Genomic DNA, 19,763 nt, shown 5'->3' with positions numbered 1-19,763 from the left:
CTAGTTAACATTCATCACCATACATATTTACAGCATTTTTTTCTTGTGGTGAGACCTTTTAAGATCTACTCTCTCAGTAACTTTCAAATATGTAATACAGTATTATTATTTTTTTTTTTTTTGCGATATGCGGGCCTCTCACTGTTGTGGCCTCTCCCGTTGCAGAGCACAGGCTCTGGACGCGCAGGCTCAGCAACCATGGCTCACGGGCCCAGCCGCTCCGCCGCATGTGGGATCTTCCCAGACTGGGGCATGAACCCGTATCCCCTGCATTGGCAGGTGGACTCAACCACTGCACCACCAGGGAAGCCCTGTAATACAGTATTATTAACTATAGTTGCCATGCTATAAATTATATCCCCACGCCTTATTTTATAATTGGAAGTTTGTACCTTTTAACGCCCTTTACCCATTCCACCCCACACACACACATACACACCCCTGCTTCTAACAACCACCAGTCTGTTCTCTGTATCCATGAGGTTTATTTTTGTTGCTTTGATTTCATTCTTATTCCACATATAAGTGAGATAATATGTGTCTTTCTTTGACTTATTTCACTTAGCCTAATGCCCTCAAGGTCCATCCATGATGGGGTTTTTTTTGTTTGTTTGTTTGTTTTTGCGGTATGTGGGCCTCTCACTGTTGTGGCCTCTCCCGTTGTGGAGCACAGGCTCCGGACGCACAGGCTCCGGACGCACAGGCTCAGCGGCCATGGCTCACAGGCCCAGCCGCTCCACGGCATGTGGGATCTTCCCGGACCAGGGTACGAACCTGTGTCCCCTGCATCGGCAGGCAGACTCTCAACCACTGCGCCACCAGGGAAGCCCCATCCATGATGTTTTAAGCAGCAAAATTTCATTCTTACAGCCAAATAGCATTCCATTGTATATATACATACCATATTTTCTTCATCAATCCATCCATTGATGGACACAGGTTGTTTCCATAATTTGACTATCGTAATTAATGCTGTGATGAACATGGGGTGCAGATATCTTTTCAAGTTATTGTATTCATTTTCTTTGCATAAATACCCAGAAGTAAAATTACTGGATCATATGTAGTTGTATTTTTAATTTTTTGAGGAACCTCCCATACTGTTTTCCATGGTGGCTACACCAACTTACATTCCTATCATCAGTGCAGAGATTCTCTCTTCTCCACATCCTTGCCCACACTTGCTGTCTCTTGTCTTTTTGAAAACAGCCACTCTAACAGGTGTGAGGTGATACCTTATTGGGGTTTTGATTTGCATTTCCCTTATATAACTGGTATTGAGCATCTTTTCATGTACCTGATGGATATCTGATTGTCTTCTTTGGAAAAATGTCTATTCAGATCTTCTACCCATTTTTTAAATTGGTTTGGTAGGGTTTTTTTTGTTGTTTGTTTTGCTATCAAGTTGCATCAGTTCTTTATATATTTTGGATATTAGCCCCATATCAGCTATATGATTGCAGATATTTTCTCCCATTCAGACGGTTGCCTTTTCATTTCATTGATTACTTTTGCTGTGCAGAAGCTTTAGTGTAATGTAGTCCCACATTTTTTTTCTTTTTTTTTTTTTTTGCTTCTGTTTCCTTTGCTTTTGTTGTCAGAGCAAAAAAAAGGACATTGCCAAGACCAATGTCAAGAAGTTTATCAACTATGTTTTCATCTAGGAATCTTATGGTTTCAAGTCTTATGTTAAAGTCTTTTATCCATTTGCGTTAATTTCTGTGTATGACATAAGAGAGTGGTCCAGTTCTCCCAACACCATTTATTGAAGAGATTCTCCTTTCCCCATTGTATATTCTTGGCTCCTTTGTTGTAAATTAATTGTCTTATGTGTGAGTTTCTTTCTGGGCTCTCTTTTCTATTCCGTTGATCTATGTGTCTGTTTTTATGCCAGTACCGTACTGTTTTGCTTACTAGAACTTTGTAATATAGTTTGAAATCAAGGAGTGTTGTGCCTCCAGCTTTGTTCTTCTTTCTCAAGATTGCATGGACTATTCAGGGTCTTTTGTGGGTCCACATAAATTTTAAGATTGTTTATTCTATTTCTGTGAAAAATGCCATTGAAATTTTGATAGGAATTGCACTGAATCTATAGATTTCCTTCAGTAGTATGGACGTTTTAACAATATTAATTCTTTGAATCCATGATCATGGAACACTTTTCCATTTATTTGTGTCTTCCATTTCTTTCATCAATGTTTTAAACTTTTCAGTGTCTAGGTCCTTCATTTCCTCTGCTAAGCTTATTCCTACATATTTTATTCTTTCTGATGCAATTGTAAATGCAATGTTTTCTTAATTTCTCTTTCTGATAGTTCATTATTGGTGTATAGAAATGCAACAGCTTTCAGTATATTGATTTTGTATGCTGCAACTTTACTGCATTTATTTATTTTTATTTTTTAAAATAAATTTATTTTTATTTATTTTTGGCTGCATTGGGTCTTCTTTGCTGTGCGTGGGCTTTCTCTAGTTATGGCAAGCGGGGGTTACTCTTCGTTGTGGTACACGGACTTCTCATTGCAGTGGCTTCTTTTGTTGCAAAGCACGGGCTCTAGGTGCATGGCCTTCAGTAGTTGTGGCACACAGGCACAGTAGTTGTGGCTCGCGGCCTCTAGAGCGCAGGCTCAGTGGTTGTGGCACATGGGCTTAGTTGCTCTGTGGCACGTGGGATCTTCCCAGACCAAGGATCAAACCTGTGTCCCCTGCATTGGCAGGAAGATTATTAACCACCCTGCCACCAGGGAAGTCCCTCCATTTATTTTTTAGTTCTGAGTTTTTGGTGGAGTCTTGAGTTTTCTATATGTACAATCATATTATCTGCAAATACTGAGTTTTACTTCTTCCTTTCCAATTTAGATACCTTTTATTTCTTTTTCCTGCCCAATTGTTCTGGCTAGGACTTCTAATACTATGTTGAATAAAAGTGGCAAGAGTGGGCATCCTTATCTTGTTCTTGATATTAGAGGAAAAGCTTTCAGTTTTTCACCAAAGAGTATGATATTAGCTGTGGGCTTGTCATATATGGCCTTTATTATGTTGAAGTACATTCCCTTTAAAAGAGGCATTTTTAGTAGAAGTTGTTCAAGTAATTTTATCTAGCTACAAAGAGAGATTATCAGGATAAAGTTGGGTTTTTTTTGTTTGTTTGCTTGTTCGTTTGTTTTTGGCCACACCACACAGCTTATGGGATCTTAGTTCCCCAACCAGGGATCGAACCCGGGCCCCCGGCAGTGGAAGCATGGAGTCCTAACCGCTGGACCGCCAGGGAATTCCCAAGGATGTTGTTATTATCCAGTAACGGAAAAATCTCTTAACTCCCTGGGTTTGTGTGAAGGCAGGGCCTGGATATGTATTGTTTAGGGCTATGCCCTTATAACCCATTACCTAGAACAAAATAAGTATTCAATAAATATCAACTAAATGAATGAATGCTTAAAAAGTCATCATAATAGATAGGAGGAAATAAATAGATGGGTCACACTAGAAATAGAACACAGTTAATTCATTAAGGAAAACTGAGTTGGATACAATATTAGAGAACATCTGAAATTTTCTCAGAAAGTTGCTTAAGTCATGCTTAATTATTATTTTAAAAATATTCTTTACTTTGATTTTTAAATAGACATCAGTATTAGTAATCAGGACATAGTTTATACTTATAACTTAATAAACTTATTACAAATTATACAAAAAATAAATGTATTTACTAGAATCAGTAAAGCCGTTGGGGCTGGGAGGTAGCATGAACTCTCTGGTCACATGTCTTATGATTTATTGTTTGGGAATCTGTTCTTAGGTATGTCATAATCACTCATATGTGCTAATAACCCTGGGGAAATTTACGTTTTATTAAAATTTCTTAGAAACCCAGAAAACCTCTACTAAATAATTTTCTGGTAGTGAATACATAGGTATGGTGTTATGTAGCAGGATACGTTTTGGAGGGAGAAATCTGATAATGAGTTTCAAACAGCACAGCAAAGCCGGTTAGCTTCCAGTGTACTTCTAAAGCTGGAAAGAATCCAACTGTTTGGGCCTCCTGAAAGAATAACCATGCCTGTTTCATGTTGGTGAATTCTAAGGCTTGAGGCAAGGGATCCAGAAAGGAAGCCATAAGAAGTGGACAGAGTAAAGGGCAAGAGTATATTTTCAGGAGTTTAGAAGAAAATAATATAAGAAAACATGAGGAACACATCTTAGTTTGCTGATTCCTACTCCCCTCTTTTACATGTCCAAGCAACTAGTTTATCTACTTATTTCCCTTGGCCTAGGAAAAGGACTATTTTTTTACCCAGAATTTCCTTCTTGGTCCAGTGTAGAAGTGAATACTACTTTTTTTTTTTTTTTTTAGTTTTTTATTTAATTTTTCTTTTGTATTATAGTTGATTTACAATATTGTGTTAGTTTCAGGTGTACAGCAAAATGATTCAGTTATACATACACATATCTATTCTTCTTCAGATTATTTTCCCATATAGGTTATTATGGAGTATTGACTAGAGTTCCCTGTGCTATACAGTAGGTCCTTGTTGATTATTTTATATATAATAGTATGTATATATGAATCCCAATCTCCTAATTTATCCCTCCCCCCAACCTTCCCCTTTGGTAACCATAAGTTTGTTTTCTAAGTCTGTGAGTCTTTTTCTGTTTTGTAAATAAGTTCATTTGTATCATTTTTCAGATTTCACATATAAGTGATAACCATATGATATTTGTCTTCCTCTAACTTACTTCGCTTAGTATGATAATCTGTAGATCCATCCATGTTGCTGCAAATGGCATTGTTTCATTCTTTTTTATGGCTGAATAATATTCCATTGTTTGGTTTTTTTTGATGTAGAGCTGCATGAACTATTTTTTATATTTTGGAGATTAATCCCCTGGCAGTCTCTTCATTTGCAAATATTTTCTCGCATTCTGTGAGTTGTGTTTTCCTTTTGTTTGTGGTTTCCTTTGCTGTGCAAAAGCTTTTAAGTTTAATTAGGTCCCATTTGTTTGTGTTTGTTTTTATATTCATTACTCTGGGAAGTAGATCCAGGTATTGCTGTGATTTATGTCAAAGAGTGTTCTGCCTATGTTTTCCTCTAAGAGTTTTATAGTATCTGGCCTTACATTTAGGTCTTTAATCCATTTGGGGTTTTTTCCTGTATGGTGTTAAGGAGTGTTCTAATTTCATTTTTTTACACGTAGCGGTCCAGTTTTCCCAGCACCACTTAGGAAGAGACTGTCTTTTCTCCATTGCATATTCTTGCCTCCTCTGTCATAGATTAATTGACCATAGGTGCTTGGATTTATGTCTGGGTTTCTATCCTGTTCCATTGATCTATATATATGTCTGTTTTTATGCCAGTAACATATTGTCTTGACTACTGTATCTTTGAAGTATAGTCTGAAGTCAGGGAGCCTGATTCCTCCAGCTCCATTTTTGTTTCTCAAGATTGCTTTGGCTATTCGAGATCTTTTGTGTTTCCACACAAATTTTAAGATTTTTTTTTCTAGATCTACAAAAAATGCCACTAGTAATTTGATAGGGATTGCACTGAATCTGTAGATTGCCTTGGGTAGTATAGTCATTTTGACCATATTGATTCTTCCACTCCCAGAATGTGGTGTATCTTTCCATCTGTGTCACCTTTGATTTCTTTCACCAGCGTCTTATAGTTTTCTGAGTACAGGTCTTTTGCCTCCTTAGGTAGGTTTATTCCTAGGCATTTTATCCTATTTGATGCAGTGGTTAAAAAGAAAAAAAATTACATTTCTTTTCTTTTTTTAATTAATTAATTTATTTTTGGCTTTATTGGGTCTTCGTTGCTGCACACGGGCTTTCTGTAGTTGTGGTGAGCCAGGGCTACTCTTCATTGCAGTGTGTGGGCTTCTCATTGCGGTGACTTCTCTTGTTTCAGAGCACAGGCTCTAGGCATGCGGGCTTCAGTAGTTGTGGCACACGGGCTCAGTAGTCGTGGCTCGCAGGCTCTAGAGCGCAGGCTCAGTAGTTGTGGCACACAGACTTAGTTGCTCCATGGCAGGTGGCATCTTCTTGGACCAGGGCTTGTGTGCCCTGCATTGGCAGGTGAATTCTTAACCACTGCACCACCAGGGAAGTCCTACATTTCTTTTTGGAGTAAAAATAGAAGTTTTTGAAAAAGTATTAGATTTAATCAGAAAAATAACCTCTAAGAGCATTTTCATTTCTGATTAAAAAATTAACACAAAACATTAAAATTAACACAAAAAATTAACATTGTACAGAGATATAAAAAGTAAAATTTCAGGCTTCTCTGGTGGCGCAGTGGTTGAGAGTCCGCCTGCCGATGCAGGGGACACGGGTTCGTGCCCCGGTCTGGGAAGATCCCACATGCTGCGGAGCGGCTAAGCCCGTGAGCCATGGCCGCTGAGCCTGCGCGTCCGGAGCCTGTGCTCCGCAACGGGAGAGGCCACAACAGTGAGAGACCCGCATACCGCAAAAAAAAAAAAAAAAAAAAGTAAAATTTCATATACTTTTCAGATTATAATACTTTTATACATCATGCTCCTATTACAGATGAAGAATCTGAGACTCAAAGGGGGTGGCGTATCATTGCTATTAGGAATCTCCAGTATGTGTTTTCTCAACACCGCCAAGCAATTAAATCAATTCAAGCACTAGCTATCTGGAGCTTGAGTCAGATATCACAGGTCAAGAGCTTAGTCCTACAAGACTTCCCCCTGCCACTGCAACCCCCCCCCCCGCCCCCTTTCAGATGTCAGTCACAAGTTCTGGTTGTCACCTGGGCTTCTCACCAACCCATGACTTCCTCCTTGGGTCCGAAGAGCAACTCACAGAACTCAGAAACATTGTACTTACTAGATTACCAGTTTATTATAAAAGAAGATTGTAATGGATACACATGAACTGCCAGATGAAGAAGTGCATAGGGTGAGATCTGGAAGGGTGGCAAGCACAGGAACTTCTCTCCCCAGAACTGGGGTGGGCTACTCTCATAGCATGTGGATACGTTCACTAACCTGGAAACTCTCCAAACCCCATCCTTTTGGGTTTTTATGGAGGCTTTGTTACACGGGCACAATTGATTAAATCATTGGCCATTGGTGATTGAACTCAATCTCTGACCCCTCTCTCCTCCCCAGAGGGGGCTGGAGGTGGAGTATGAAAGTTCCAACCCTGTAGCCATGTGTTTGGTTCACCATCCTTAGGTTACCTAGGGGTTTTACAAAAGTCACTCCATTAACGTAACAAAAGACACCTTTGGTTCCCATCACTTAGGAAATTCCAAGGGTTTTAAGAGCTCTGCCAGAACAGGGATTAAGACCAAATATATATTTCTTACAATATATCATAGTATCATAGAATTGGTACCAGAACTTGAGAACTTTGTACCTTTCAAATATTTCCTGGTGTCAAGTTAACCATAGTCTTGAAGAGGCCCTTTCCATAGAGATTTATATGAAAAAAGAAGGTTGGTACCTTCAGGTTTCTATAGTTTATGGGGAGCAGGGGGAAGTCAGGGAAAGAAAAGAAAAACTCATAGCCAGAAAAAGAATCTGTCTTACAAGACAGTTAACTTGATTCACAATAGCTTGTGCTATCAAGGGAAGAATATTGAGAAAGGAATGGGAAAGTGTTGGGTGTCAGATATTTTTATCATTGTTTAGCTGTGCCTTAGGAGTAGCTAAGACCAAGAGTTGGTTTCTAGCGATATCAACTGGGAAGGAGCTATTTCCACATAGAGCCTGGCTCTGGTGTCTACTGCTGCTTCTCCCTGCAAGTGCATTTCTGTCTGTTATAAGTTTCCTGTGTTGCCTGTGGATCATGGCCATTCCGTAGTAAGCCTGACAGCCATAAAGGCCATCTGGCTGAGATTTCAATCGTGTCATTCATCTGCCTGCATACAACTCTTTTACTTCTTGTGTTCTTGTGTACCATGTGTTCTGTGTTTTATTCAGAAAATATAGACTCCACTTATAATGAAGTTCCTGTGAGGTCAGAACTGGTGGGTGGCAACATTATTTGTGGTAGTTTTTCAGTGAATTGCAAAGGCCTTCACAATGATCCATAGATACTCATTTTTCTTACAGCCTTAGTATATTCTTAGGTATAGCTTTAGTATATTCTTGGGTATGTCATACTTTACATGTGGGCGTTTAAATTAGCCTAAATTTTTGTAAGGCAATTTGTCAGTATCTATTAAATTTTAAATGTTTATGCATTTGTTTCAGCTTTTCTCTTCCTAGGATAGTATCCTCCAGAAATGTTTCCAATATGGGTACAAAGACATGTATAAGAATATTCGTTATCCCAGTGTTCATAGCAGTAGCAATTTGAAAGCAGTTTAATTGTCTAGCATTAATTGATATGTTAAAAATAACTTGTACCTCCATAAGATGGAATACTATAGAAGCTATTTAAAAGAATGAGAGAATCTATATGTGCTAACATATGAGAAAATGTTCACAATGTATTATGTGAAAACAAATTACAGAACTGTATTGAGTTATATCCCATAATTATTAAGTTACATGTTTACATAATATGTATGTTGATATATACGTAGAAAAACACCTGGAGGAATAGACACTGAAACGATAGTGTCGAGGCGGGGGCGGGGTGGGGTGGGGAGTGTGAGATTATGGGAAACTTTTACTTTGTGATCTCTTCTTGGTTTGCTAATGTTACGGATTTTAAGCACTCATATATATTACTTTTGGTAGGAGAAAAGATTAATTTACTTAAAATGAATAGAGGTGCAGTTAACAACAACTGATGAGCTGCCTTAACAGCATTTGATGTTTTTGTCTTTTTCGTATGTGGAAAGCACGTGTGCCCTAGCGTTCTTTGTGGTGTTCCTCTGTCAGTGCTGAGCACATTGGATGCAGGTGATATAGGAGCCCCTGGAGGGAAAAATATGCAGATGCGTTTCTTTAGCGTAAGCCAAAGCCTGAATATCATTGAAGTCCACTTTTTCCCTTGCTCTCATAGATGCTGTCAGAGGAAAATTATACATTTTAATGGAAGCCAGATTATCAGCCCTCTATAAATTGGAGAGTGACTATGAGATCCTTGAAAGGTGAGTATACAAATCATTGATTTGTACGTGTGTGTGTGTGTGCACGTGCATGTGTGTCTTTAGCTTTAAAAAGTGAGATACTTTATTGCCCAAAAGCTATATTATGCAAGTTTAGTTTTAAGTACTAATACCAAGTACATTCAGGTCACACGTTCCAGCACTCATGATTTAGGAACAAGGAAACCAGAAGGGAATGGTAACTTGATGTGGCTGTAGCCTCATTTCTTTGATAATTTTAATTGTGAGTTTGCCTTTCTCTTTTTTCTAGATTGCCTGGTGCCTATCTCAAAGGCAAGAAATACAGACCCCTGTTTGACTATTTTATAAAGGTGAGCTTAGAGACTTCTACCACAGGAGCTGTCCACAACCCAAGTATTTGATAACTGGAGTGGTATTTATATTGTCTTATTGTTATATTGTTTGTACAAGTGTGCCTAAATCCAAAAATCTGTTTCAGTATTACAAAAATTAAATTGTTTTTATTGCCTTCTTGCTTTAATAATTAAAATCCTATAGGAATTTTTAAATACTTTTCTCAAATTACATAAGGAATCAGTTACTTTGATAAGATTTAATGTGTGTATATTTGTATTGTTTATAGTCTACACATCACCCAGGCAAGTCGTTGAGGTGTTTTTTGTTTTTTGAGTTTTGTTTTTACAAACTTAAGATAGTGCTTTTACAAAACTGTGTGTGTAAAAGTAAACAGAGTTCATTTCCAGGAATTGATGAGGTGGGTGCTTTAAGCTCAGACATTTAGTAACTTAGTTCTTATAAGAGTCACAAAGCTATTTTATGTGGTTTTCCATTTTCTGGCAACAGAATCCACAGCTGTAGCTATAAACCCCACCACCAACAACAAAAGAATAAAGTCAGCAGGAATTTCCTGTTGGTTCTTATTTATAGGTCTTGGAGTGAAATAATGAGCAACACTCTCAGACCCCGTTTTACACATTATGTGGAAATTATATTCAGTTGGACGTAGCATTAGCCAGCAAAACCTTACACCATAGCCCATGATAAAATATTTGCTCACCTCTGTTCTGATTCAGTGTAAGGATAGAGTTTGGCTAATGCAGGTGATCTCTGCCATTTGGGCTCTGTCCACAGCATCACATCTGCCTCTACATTTTTGTGCACCTGAGTGTTTTCCCATGTTTCTTATCTCCTAACTAATGGCATTCCTCCTCATTCCTTGTTGCTGCTGATGGATTTCCAAACACTTTACCTGGTCTGGTCCCTCCCTTGAGCCTGTAGTCATTTGCCAGCACATTCCTCAATGGGTATTCTCCAGTTGACACAAGGCAGTCCTACTCCCTAACCACATTCCCTAATGTTGATTTAAACATATCCTTTGCTTCCATCACGCTGGCCCTTTCTTTTCCTCCCTCTCTGCCTTCGCTTTTATTGTCTTCCTCCTCTTTTTAAAAAGACCCTCACCTTTCTTTAACGTCATATCAGCTTGACACTCTTCAAGGCTAAACTCAGGTGCCATCTGAAAAAAAAGCAATTTTTGAAATGCTTCTTTGGTTTCTCCCTCTGAAAAATATCATTCCTGCATTCTTCTCTTCTGTATCATAACATGTTTTATTTTTTCTTGTATTTGTTTTTATTTGTCTTAAAACCTCTTACACTAGATCCCTTTGAGAACCTAAGGAAAGTTCAGCCCTCAGAAAATGCACATGAGCACAATAGATAGGAACTTTAGGTTAAATCAGAAGTCTGTCTGGAATATGCACTCAGTTCATACTAATCTAAGTTATTTAAGAACAACAACTATCCATTCAGTTAGCTTCCTGAAATTTCTAGAACGTTTGGTGAGTTTTAGAAAGATGCTGCAAATTCTTTGAAGACAAAAATCATCTGGTGTATACCTAAAATACACATGTTCTGAAATATTAAGTGAGAGCTATGAGAGTAGATGCTGTCTTTGAAGGACAGCACTATAGCTCTCTGTGTGAATGCTGACCCAGTTCAACCTTGGCAAGGGAAGGATCTAAAACTGGACTTCGAGAGATAGGAATGCAATGTAGGGTTTCTTTGTTAGAAACCCTCTACAGTTAGAAACAGTAAGATACCTTTGTATTCCCTGTTCTTACATCTGATTCTAAGAACCCACATATTATCTCTCCATGTTTAAACTATTGAAGACACACCTTTTAGTACCTATCATACCACACCAAAAATATTTCCAGGTGACTTGGGTTATAGCAATTAAAAATTCGTAGTTATTTTTCTAGTTTAGTTTTAAGTGAATGCCAAAGAATTAAAGAGTTGTGATATAGTTGAAAATAAAATTGCGTTTGGAACCAGAAGACCTTCTTTCAGGTCATTACTAGTTGTATGATTTGGGCAAACCATTTCATCTTTGTTCAGAGTTTGTTCATCTGTGAAATTCAAATACAACCAGAATATTTTTAAAACATGAGACTGCTGATGCCTTTTTCACAGGATTATAGGATTATATGTGAAAATAATTTCTGAAAGTACTTTTTGCAAAGGCAGAGAGGTAAGAAAGCAAAGGGTCAGTTTGGCTGAAACAAAGGGTATGTGAAAAGAAATATTAAGAGATAAAGGTAGAAGAAGTAGGTCTGTGGTGTTATGTGTATGAACCTGACTTTATTGTTGTTATAAAGAAAATCAAACTGAGAACATTTCCCTTCAGTGTTACAGTAGGTGGAGTACCTGTAACTAGAACTTGTAACTCAGCTCCCATACTGATTCTTCCAAGGTTTGCCTTTTATTACTGAATAACCTGAGCTGGACTGAAAGGAAAAGGAGCAGCAAAGCATATGCAGTGATTGAAAATATACCAGGAAGTGAATGGTTAAGGAAGCACATCGTCTGAGACATTTTCACGAAAAACTGCATTCTAGGGCAGGGATGAGGTTGGAAGAACTGATGATAAAGCACAGTTTTGTGGCAAAGGAAGTTAGAAATTTTTCTCTGCAAGTCTTCAAATAATTATTTCATTTATAAGTGATGACCTGTTATTAATGGAAATGATGTATTGAATTAGCATGTTTTTTCCCAATCTGAATTATTCTGTCTTTTCTATTTATGAAAATATAATTTTTCATGTTAAAAGATTTTTCAGGCTCTTACCAAAAACTGTTATTAAATTAATATTATGGTATGGTATTGTTTTATTCTTTAAGCCTGATAACCTTTCTTTTCCAGTGTAAAGAGAATGGTGCTTTTACTGTGCTTGTTGACAACTATGTGAAGGAGGAAGAAGGCACTGGGGTTGTACACCAAGCTCCTTACTTTGGTGCTGTGAGTAGTATATGTCTTGCAAATGCATTTATGAGAAATAAATGTCAGTGGCCACTGAGTCATGTGTGTGTGTGACAGGGAGAGAGAAGAGAGATGTTTCTCACTGTTTTTCACACTATGGAGTTAACCTCTTTTCAGGCTCACTGCCCCCAGAGATAACTTTATAAAACTTGCATCTGTAATTCCTTTTCACCCTGAGCTGATTTTTGAAAATGGTGTGCTAAATCCTGAGTGTTGCTGGACATTTAGTCTTTCTAAAAGGCATGCTGTGTTTTCATTCATTCACTATTTACTTGCTGTACACTTTGCCATTTATGATATGCAGTTTTGGGAGTTTTGACAAGGGCATAGAGTCATACAGTTACCACAACCATCAAAGCGCTGAAAGGTTCCATCACCTTTGCTGTGTTCTTGACTAAATAAATACTATATGATCAGAAGGGAGAATTTGACCTCTTTCCTCAAAGCTATGCAGTGTGGTTAATTTTAAGTTTTTCCCAGAGTAATTTTTCCAAAAATGTAATCCTTTTAATGTAATTTGTATATGAATAAAACAGGAGCATAGGGATTAAGTGCACACATTTAGAACCAGACCTCACCTTAGGTCACAGCTCTGCCACTAACAGGCCATCTCTGGGTAAGTTACTTAGCCTGTCTGGACTTCCTTTTCCTCCTCTGTGACATGGAATGATAGTACCTGCCCGTCTGGGAAACTACAGGGATTAAGTGGAATCATCCATATAGAGCGTTTAGCACAGTGCCTGACACTGTAAGAGTGTGTACTGCTGGGGGTGTAGCACCCACTGGAGACCTACCAATTCCTCTTGGCTTGATCATTTCGTCAGTGAGAGAGGCAGTGAAGCTAGTCTGTCTCCGTTGGTCTTTTTTCTTTTCATACTTAATCTCTGCAGGGATTTTTATTATGGAAGTCTTCAAACATACACAGAAGTAAAGAAAATATAATATTCCTTATGTTCACATTATCCAGCTTTAATTATTAATTTGGAATTTCTGTTATATCTGTCTCGTTCCCTGTCCCCTTCCCCAACACCTTTTTTATTTTGGCTGGAGGGTTTTGTAGCAAATTCTCAACATCATATCTTTTATCTGCAGATACTTCTGTATGCATCTCTGACTGATAAGGACTTTTATTTTTAACATAGCCACCATGCCATTATACCCAATAAAATTAACAAATGCTTAATATCACCTAATACCTGGTCAGTATTCAAATTAGATGGAAAGTAAGCATTCTTGATAATACTATTTATTGAGTTTTAGGAATTAGTCAAATTTCAGCTATTCATTATAATTTTAGGGTCAACTGGTGTCATTGTTCCACTGTTAATAAATAATGAAAAGGTAACTTCTTGGTGTGTATCTGTCCTGAATGCCAGGCAGGTTAATGTTATAGAAGATCAGATCTTTAAATTTCAGCCTTTAACCCCACTTGGTAGACGTTTTCCAAGAGACCTTCCATGTTGCGGCTTTGCCAGACAATGTGCTATGTGATCTCTCCACAGAGTCTATGCACTTCTACATGACCATGTTGAACATCACCTGTTACTCTGGCTCCATTCAGGAATGCTGCTCTTAGCTAGTCGAATCGAGTAGGGCTGTTGGCTCTATACTAAATGGTTCAAATTGCTGGACTTTGGGGCTTGTCCTGTCTGTGTTGCTTACTGTTTTTTTTATTCAGGGTCTTCCTTCATGGCCAGGGTGTCATTGCCCTTGGCTGTCATGTGCCACACGCACATGTCGCATCACGCTAGGCAGCCTCTCAGCATAGCGAGAGTTGAACATAGGCCCAGGTGGAACCATACTGGCTTTCCAGTTTATCTTGGAGTCAAACCAGGGTTTGGTTTCACTATTTAGTCCAAGACAGTCCCTTTAATTTTATATTCAAACAGCATAGCAAAGAGGTAAAGACCTTGGACTCTGGAGCCAGGCTGTTTGGTTCTGAATGTGAGCATTGCCACTTTGCTGCTGAGTTATTTCTTTGTGCCTCAGCTTCTTCATCTGTAAAATGGAGATACTTGCTGGTTTGTCTGAGGGGAACACATGATGAAAACCTAGTACATCTATCTGCCTTCCTCACAGGATCGTTGTAAAGGTTAAATGAGCTAATATAATGTAGTCAGATGTTCAGAGCACTGTTTGATATAACACTTTATAATCAGTTTGCCCTGATTATTGTTAACATTGCTCAAAATGTATTCCTGAAGCATTGTGGTGAACCCAGCCTGCATGGGGCCCATATTACTTATTTGTAAAGTGAATAGTTTGGGGTTTGTTTGATTTATTATTATTTTTAAATTAATTTATTTATGCACACCACACCACGCGGCTTGTGGGATCTTAGTTCACCGACAAGGGATTGATCCCAGGCCCTGGCAGTGAAAGCGCCAAGTTCTAACCACTGGACCACCAGGGAATTCCCGTAAAATGAGTAATTTGGATTTAGATCACTGTTGCCATCCTTTCAGGCACTCTTTGACAGGATGCAAATCCATATGCACATCAAGCATTGTGAAGTACTAAACGGTTCATGCCTTACACGTTTATATTCTTCTGCTTTGTGCATACATGTATGTGTATACATGCTGCTGTTATAAATCAAATTTGATTTTGTTCTAATGTATTCATATGTGCCGTCTTTCTTCTTACTTAGTGGATACTCAGCTATATTAGGGGTTTGTGAAGTAATGGCTGGGAAGACTGATCTAATCCCCTAACCCTGCTATAGGGCTCTGGATTCTCTGAATAATCCTTGAGTTAGCTTCAGTTGAGAGGATAATGAAAGTTGGATACATTTATATGTCAGAATACTGAAAAATTTTCCTATAAATTTATTGCCTCATATGCTCCTCTCTTGCCATACCCACACTTAACTGTTTTATTCTTCCCTTCTTCTACCTTTCTCCTTTTCCCCAGGATGATTATCGGGTCTGTATGGATTTCAATATCATTCAGAAAGACTCTGTCCCTGTTTGCCCTGTGGATGCTTCAGGCTGTTTCACAGGGGAAGTGGCAGATTTTGCAGGACAGTATGTGAAGGTCTGTATCTCTATGGCTTAGAAAGGTGTCGGTTTCATCGTACTTCCTTCATTAATCAGTTTTTTGTTAAATAGCTTCCATATGTGGGATTTTTGTTTTCCCCAGGAAGTAGATTTTGTTTTGTTTTGTTTGAGCACATAAAATCAGAAAAAATAGACATATTATCAGCTGCATTCCAAGGGTCTAGTATCTTCAGAGGAAGCATGCTGTAATTTCAAAGGTAGGAATCAGAAAAAGTGGGCTCTGGTTTGTGACTCCGGAAACGGCTTTGTGACCTTGGGGTAATCATTGCTGATTGAAAACTTCACTGCCTTAAGTGGTCTGGAACGTACTTTAAAAGTACTTGAAGTTACACAGTGGCTGAAATGTGAACCAAGTATTTGTATAGTACATTTGTTATTTGTGCCTTTTATTCACAGTAAAGGTATCAAAATAACAAAGTTTAGTAATATACTTAATTATATTGTATTACTAAGTATTGTAGGATATTTTAATGGCTAGATTTAAAATTTTTTTAAAATAGGATGCTGACAAAAATATTATCAGGACCCTAAAGGAACAAGGTCGACTTCTTGCTGCCAGCACCTTCACCCACAGCTACCCTTTCTGCTGGAGGTGAGATGAAATGTAGCTCGAGCTTCAGCTTTGTGGATACATTTGATATGTGTGCCCATTCCATCAATTCATGGTTCTCATCTCATTTGTATCCTTTAGAGTTAGTGTTTGAAAACTTCATTCTTGTTTTAAGGAGAATTTTATGAATTCATATATATAGTTATTTCGTTCCTTAGGTGTAAGAAACATAGGCCTATGCCAATATGTATTGTGTTGGGATCACAGTTCTCTAGGATGAGATATATCTCTAAAACTTTCTAATGGAATTTAGTGAGAAATATAATGTGCAATTTTTTTTTTTTTGGCTGCATTGGGTCTTTGTTGCTGTGCATGGGCTCCTCATTGTGGTGGCTTCTCTCATTGCGGAGCACGGGCTCTAGGCATGCAGGCTTCAGTAGTTGTGGTGCGTGGGCTCAGTAGTTGTGGCTCATGGGTTCTAGAGCACAGGCTCAGTAGTTGTGGCGCATGGGCTTAGTTACTCTGCAGCATGTGGGATCTTCCAGGACCAGGGATCGAACCCATGTCCCCTGCATTGGCAGGCGGATTCTTACCCACTATGCCATCAGGGAAGTCCCTGTGATGCAAGTTTTAATATAACATCATACTATAAAGATGTGGGTGAAAATGGAATGTTCAGTGGCATCACGTTTTGTTCCCGTGTTTCCTCTTTGCTGAGGTTGACATCATTTCTTAGTCAACTGTCATACAGCAGAACTATATTTTTTCTTATTCTCTTATTAGCTTTCACCTTCTTGTGAAAATGGAGGGAGATGACATAGACATTAGTATTTGCAATAGAAATAAATATCAGTAGAAGGCCTAATAGTTGGTGGTGATATCAGTAAGAAACTAAAGGTCAGTCTTACCCTTTGCCCCTGCATACCTCAGTCTGCCCAGCCACATTCTGCATTTTTGCTTCCACAGGTCAGACACTCCCCTCATTTACAAAGCAGTGCCTAGCTGGTTCATTCGGGTGGAGCATATGGTAGACCAGCTGCTGAGGAACAATGACCTATGTTACTGGTGAGCAATAAGATGTGTGTCTTCATAATGTCCTTTTTCATGTAGTTAGTACTGGTTTATACTTCCCTCAAGTTATAGTAATTTTAAAAGCCATCTTTTATTGTATATTGTAATAATAGCTATTTTTCTGTTTATTCAGGAACACAAAATAATTTAAATAATATTATATAACAGAAGAAACAGCCCTCTTATGACAGGACATATAGGGGAACATTTTTCTTTTTTAAACCCAATGGAAATGAGAAGTTGCCATTTATTTGACTTAAAGAATGGAATGACTTTGGAAAACTGGCTGTACTCTCAGAGTCCATTAGCTTTAAATAATAGTCATTTTCAGGATACACATTTATTTGGATATACCTACAAAAGCCATTTACACTTACTACTTTTGACACTTGTTGAGTTCCTAAAATATGACAATGTCTTGTGTACACTGGTTTCATGGATAAACACTGCAGGAACAGAAGCCTTTCTCTCCTCAGCTAATATCTAAACTGCAGAGAGGTGTTACAGTAGTTCCTCCATTTTTCCATAGCGGGTATGTTCCAAGACCCCCAGTGGATGCCTGAAAACGCAGATAGTACCAAACCCTACACTGTATATACTGTGTTTTTCCTATACCTACATACCTATGATGAAGTTTAATTTATAAATTAAGCACGGTAAGAGAATATCCAAATTGCCAGCATCACTGCTTTTGCCCTTTGGGGCCAATTTTTAAGTAAAAATAAGGGTTATTTCCACACAGGCACTGAGATAATCAACAACTGATGTGGTAGCCGAGATAGCTGCTAAGTAACTAATGGGTGGGTAACATATACAGCCTGGATACACTAGACAAAGGGATAGTTCATTTCCCAGGCAGGATGGAGTGCAAGGGCGCAACACTTCATCATGCCACCCAGAACAGCGTGCAGTTTAAAACTTACGAACTTTTTACTCCTGGAATTTTCCTTTTAATATTTTTGGACCACGGTTGACTGTGGGTAACTGAGACCATATGAAACCACAGATAAGGGGGGGACTACTGTACTTCAACCTGTAGGTGCAAGAATGATACAAAACTAAATTTGTGTATACCAGAAGAATGTTTTTCCCTGAGAGTTTTGAGGGTAATCACTATTTCTTATTTTCCCCAAGAATCCAGCTTGACTTTAAGTTGTGTTCTCTGGGGAAGTAAGAAATAGTGCATTTGATTTTGGAAGAATGGGGAGAATCTCAGGGCAGTAAAAGAAAACTATAGCTTTCTATATTTCTTAGCAAAGTGAATTTCTCAAGAGCAAAATGTTTTTTCATTTTTATACCTAGGAAGCTCTTTAGTTTCCTGGTGGAGCACTGAGTATAGAATATTCGTGTGGCTGCCTCATTGGGGGTGGTGGTGACAGGTGTGCAGGCCTATAAACTGACCTAGGATGGTAACTGCAGCACCTGAGAGGACAAAATGTTTTGGAGCATAGGTGTGCCCTAACTCAGCCTTGAGCTTGACAGCGTTTCCTACAAAGCTGAACCTTAAAGAATAAGGAGTCATTTACCAGTCAGAAGCTATAAGAGCCTTGGGTAGGGGGGTGGCTGAGGGAAGGAGGGTGGCGGGGTGAACGTTATCGAAGTGGAGGGATGGCATGGACAGAGGCAGTGAGGTAAGAAGCTGCATTCTAAGGAACTTGCCTTATTGCTAGAGCCTACAGTGCAGTGGCGGGACTGCAGGTGAGCCTGGAGAGGCAGCTTCTCACCAGCTACACATAACCCCGCCTATTCAGACTCTTACTTTGTAGGTGATTAAGAGCCCTTGCTAATGAGTTTCGGTAAAAGCGCTATTGTATGGATGACCTGAAGACTAGATCTAAGTAAGATCAGGCTAGCTGTCATCATGGTGATTGGTTAAAGGATTGTGGCAGTCCTGCAGTTGGAGAGCACGACAGAAAAGCTTGTGTGCTGTGGGGTTTCATATTACAGAGCATCTTCCTGGGATGGATTCATAGCAGAAACAGCCTTTGTGGGTCTTCTGGTGCTGTCCATTTGAAAGACATTCTCGTAGGAGTGAGCTCAGCATTTCCAGAATGTTAGGTTCACAAAGGCTTATGCAGATCTAATTTACAAATTTACTTACTAATGTTTTTATGTGATTGGTTATCTGATCTGTTTATTGCAGGGTCCCAGAGTTTGTGCGAGAAAAGCGATTTGGAAATTGGCTGAAAGATGCACGTGACTGGGCAATTTCCAGAAACAGATACTGGGGCACTCCTATCCCACTGTGGGTCAGCGATGACTTTGAGGAGGTGAGGCAGGGCAGTGTTTACTTGTGTTGATTTTTGCTAAAGCACTTCATTCATGCATCTCAGTATGGGGTAAAAGAATATGGTTTCTTTTTTTCTTTGCCCCTTTCTTATTGCATCAGGTTTTTTTTCTTTGTTCCTTCCTAGAATCATGACATAAATAAGAATATGTTTTTAAGATTTTAATTTATTTTTACTTTAATTAAATATAGTTTTAAATTTCCCTCTGTGTAGGGCTTCCCTGGTGGCGCAGTGGTTGAGAGTCCGCCTGCTGATGCAGGGGACACGGGTTCGTGCCCTGGTCCGGGAAGATCCCACATTCCGCAGAAAGGCTGGGCCCATGAGCCATGGCTGCTGAGCCTGCGCGTCCGGAGCCTGTGCTCCGCGATGGGAGAGGCCACAACAGTGAGAGGCCCACGTACCGCAAAAAAAAAAAAAAAAAAATTTC

General features: G+C 38.8%; 1 protein-coding gene across 12 annotated transcripts in view; it reads left to right on the top strand.

Annotated features, from left to right (window-relative positions):
- IARS1 (isoleucyl-tRNA synthetase 1) overlaps nucleotides 1-19,763 on the top strand; it is a 74,694-nt gene that overhangs the window by 11,443 nt on the left and 43,488 nt on the right. For 11 of the 12 annotated variants that reach the window (XM_065879106.1, XM_065879102.1, XM_065879099.1 and 8 more), the window contains exons 7-13: nucleotides 8,984-9,071; nucleotides 9,340-9,400; nucleotides 12,252-12,347; nucleotides 15,282-15,404; nucleotides 15,928-16,019; nucleotides 16,944-17,042; nucleotides 19,192-19,318. In XM_065879106.1, the coding sequence (XP_065735178.1) occupies nucleotides 8,984-9,071; nucleotides 9,340-9,400; nucleotides 12,252-12,347; nucleotides 15,282-15,404; nucleotides 15,928-16,019; nucleotides 16,944-17,042; nucleotides 19,192-19,318 (686 nt within the window). Of the gene's footprint in view, nucleotides 1-8,983; nucleotides 9,072-9,339; nucleotides 9,411-12,240; nucleotides 12,348-15,281; nucleotides 15,405-15,927; nucleotides 16,020-16,943; nucleotides 17,043-19,191; nucleotides 19,319-19,763 lie in introns of all 12 variants that reach the window. The other variant, XM_065879095.1, reaches the window with a different exon arrangement.

The sequence above is a fragment of the Phocoena phocoena genome, chromosome 6 (assembly GCF_963924675.1).
Source record: "Phocoena phocoena chromosome 6, mPhoPho1.1, whole genome shotgun sequence".
In the NCBI taxonomy this organism is placed as follows: Eukaryota; Metazoa; Chordata; class Mammalia; order Artiodactyla; family Phocoenidae; genus Phocoena; species Phocoena phocoena.
Note: the sequence above shows the minus strand (reverse complement) of the source record. Positions and strands in the feature narration are given on the sequence as shown.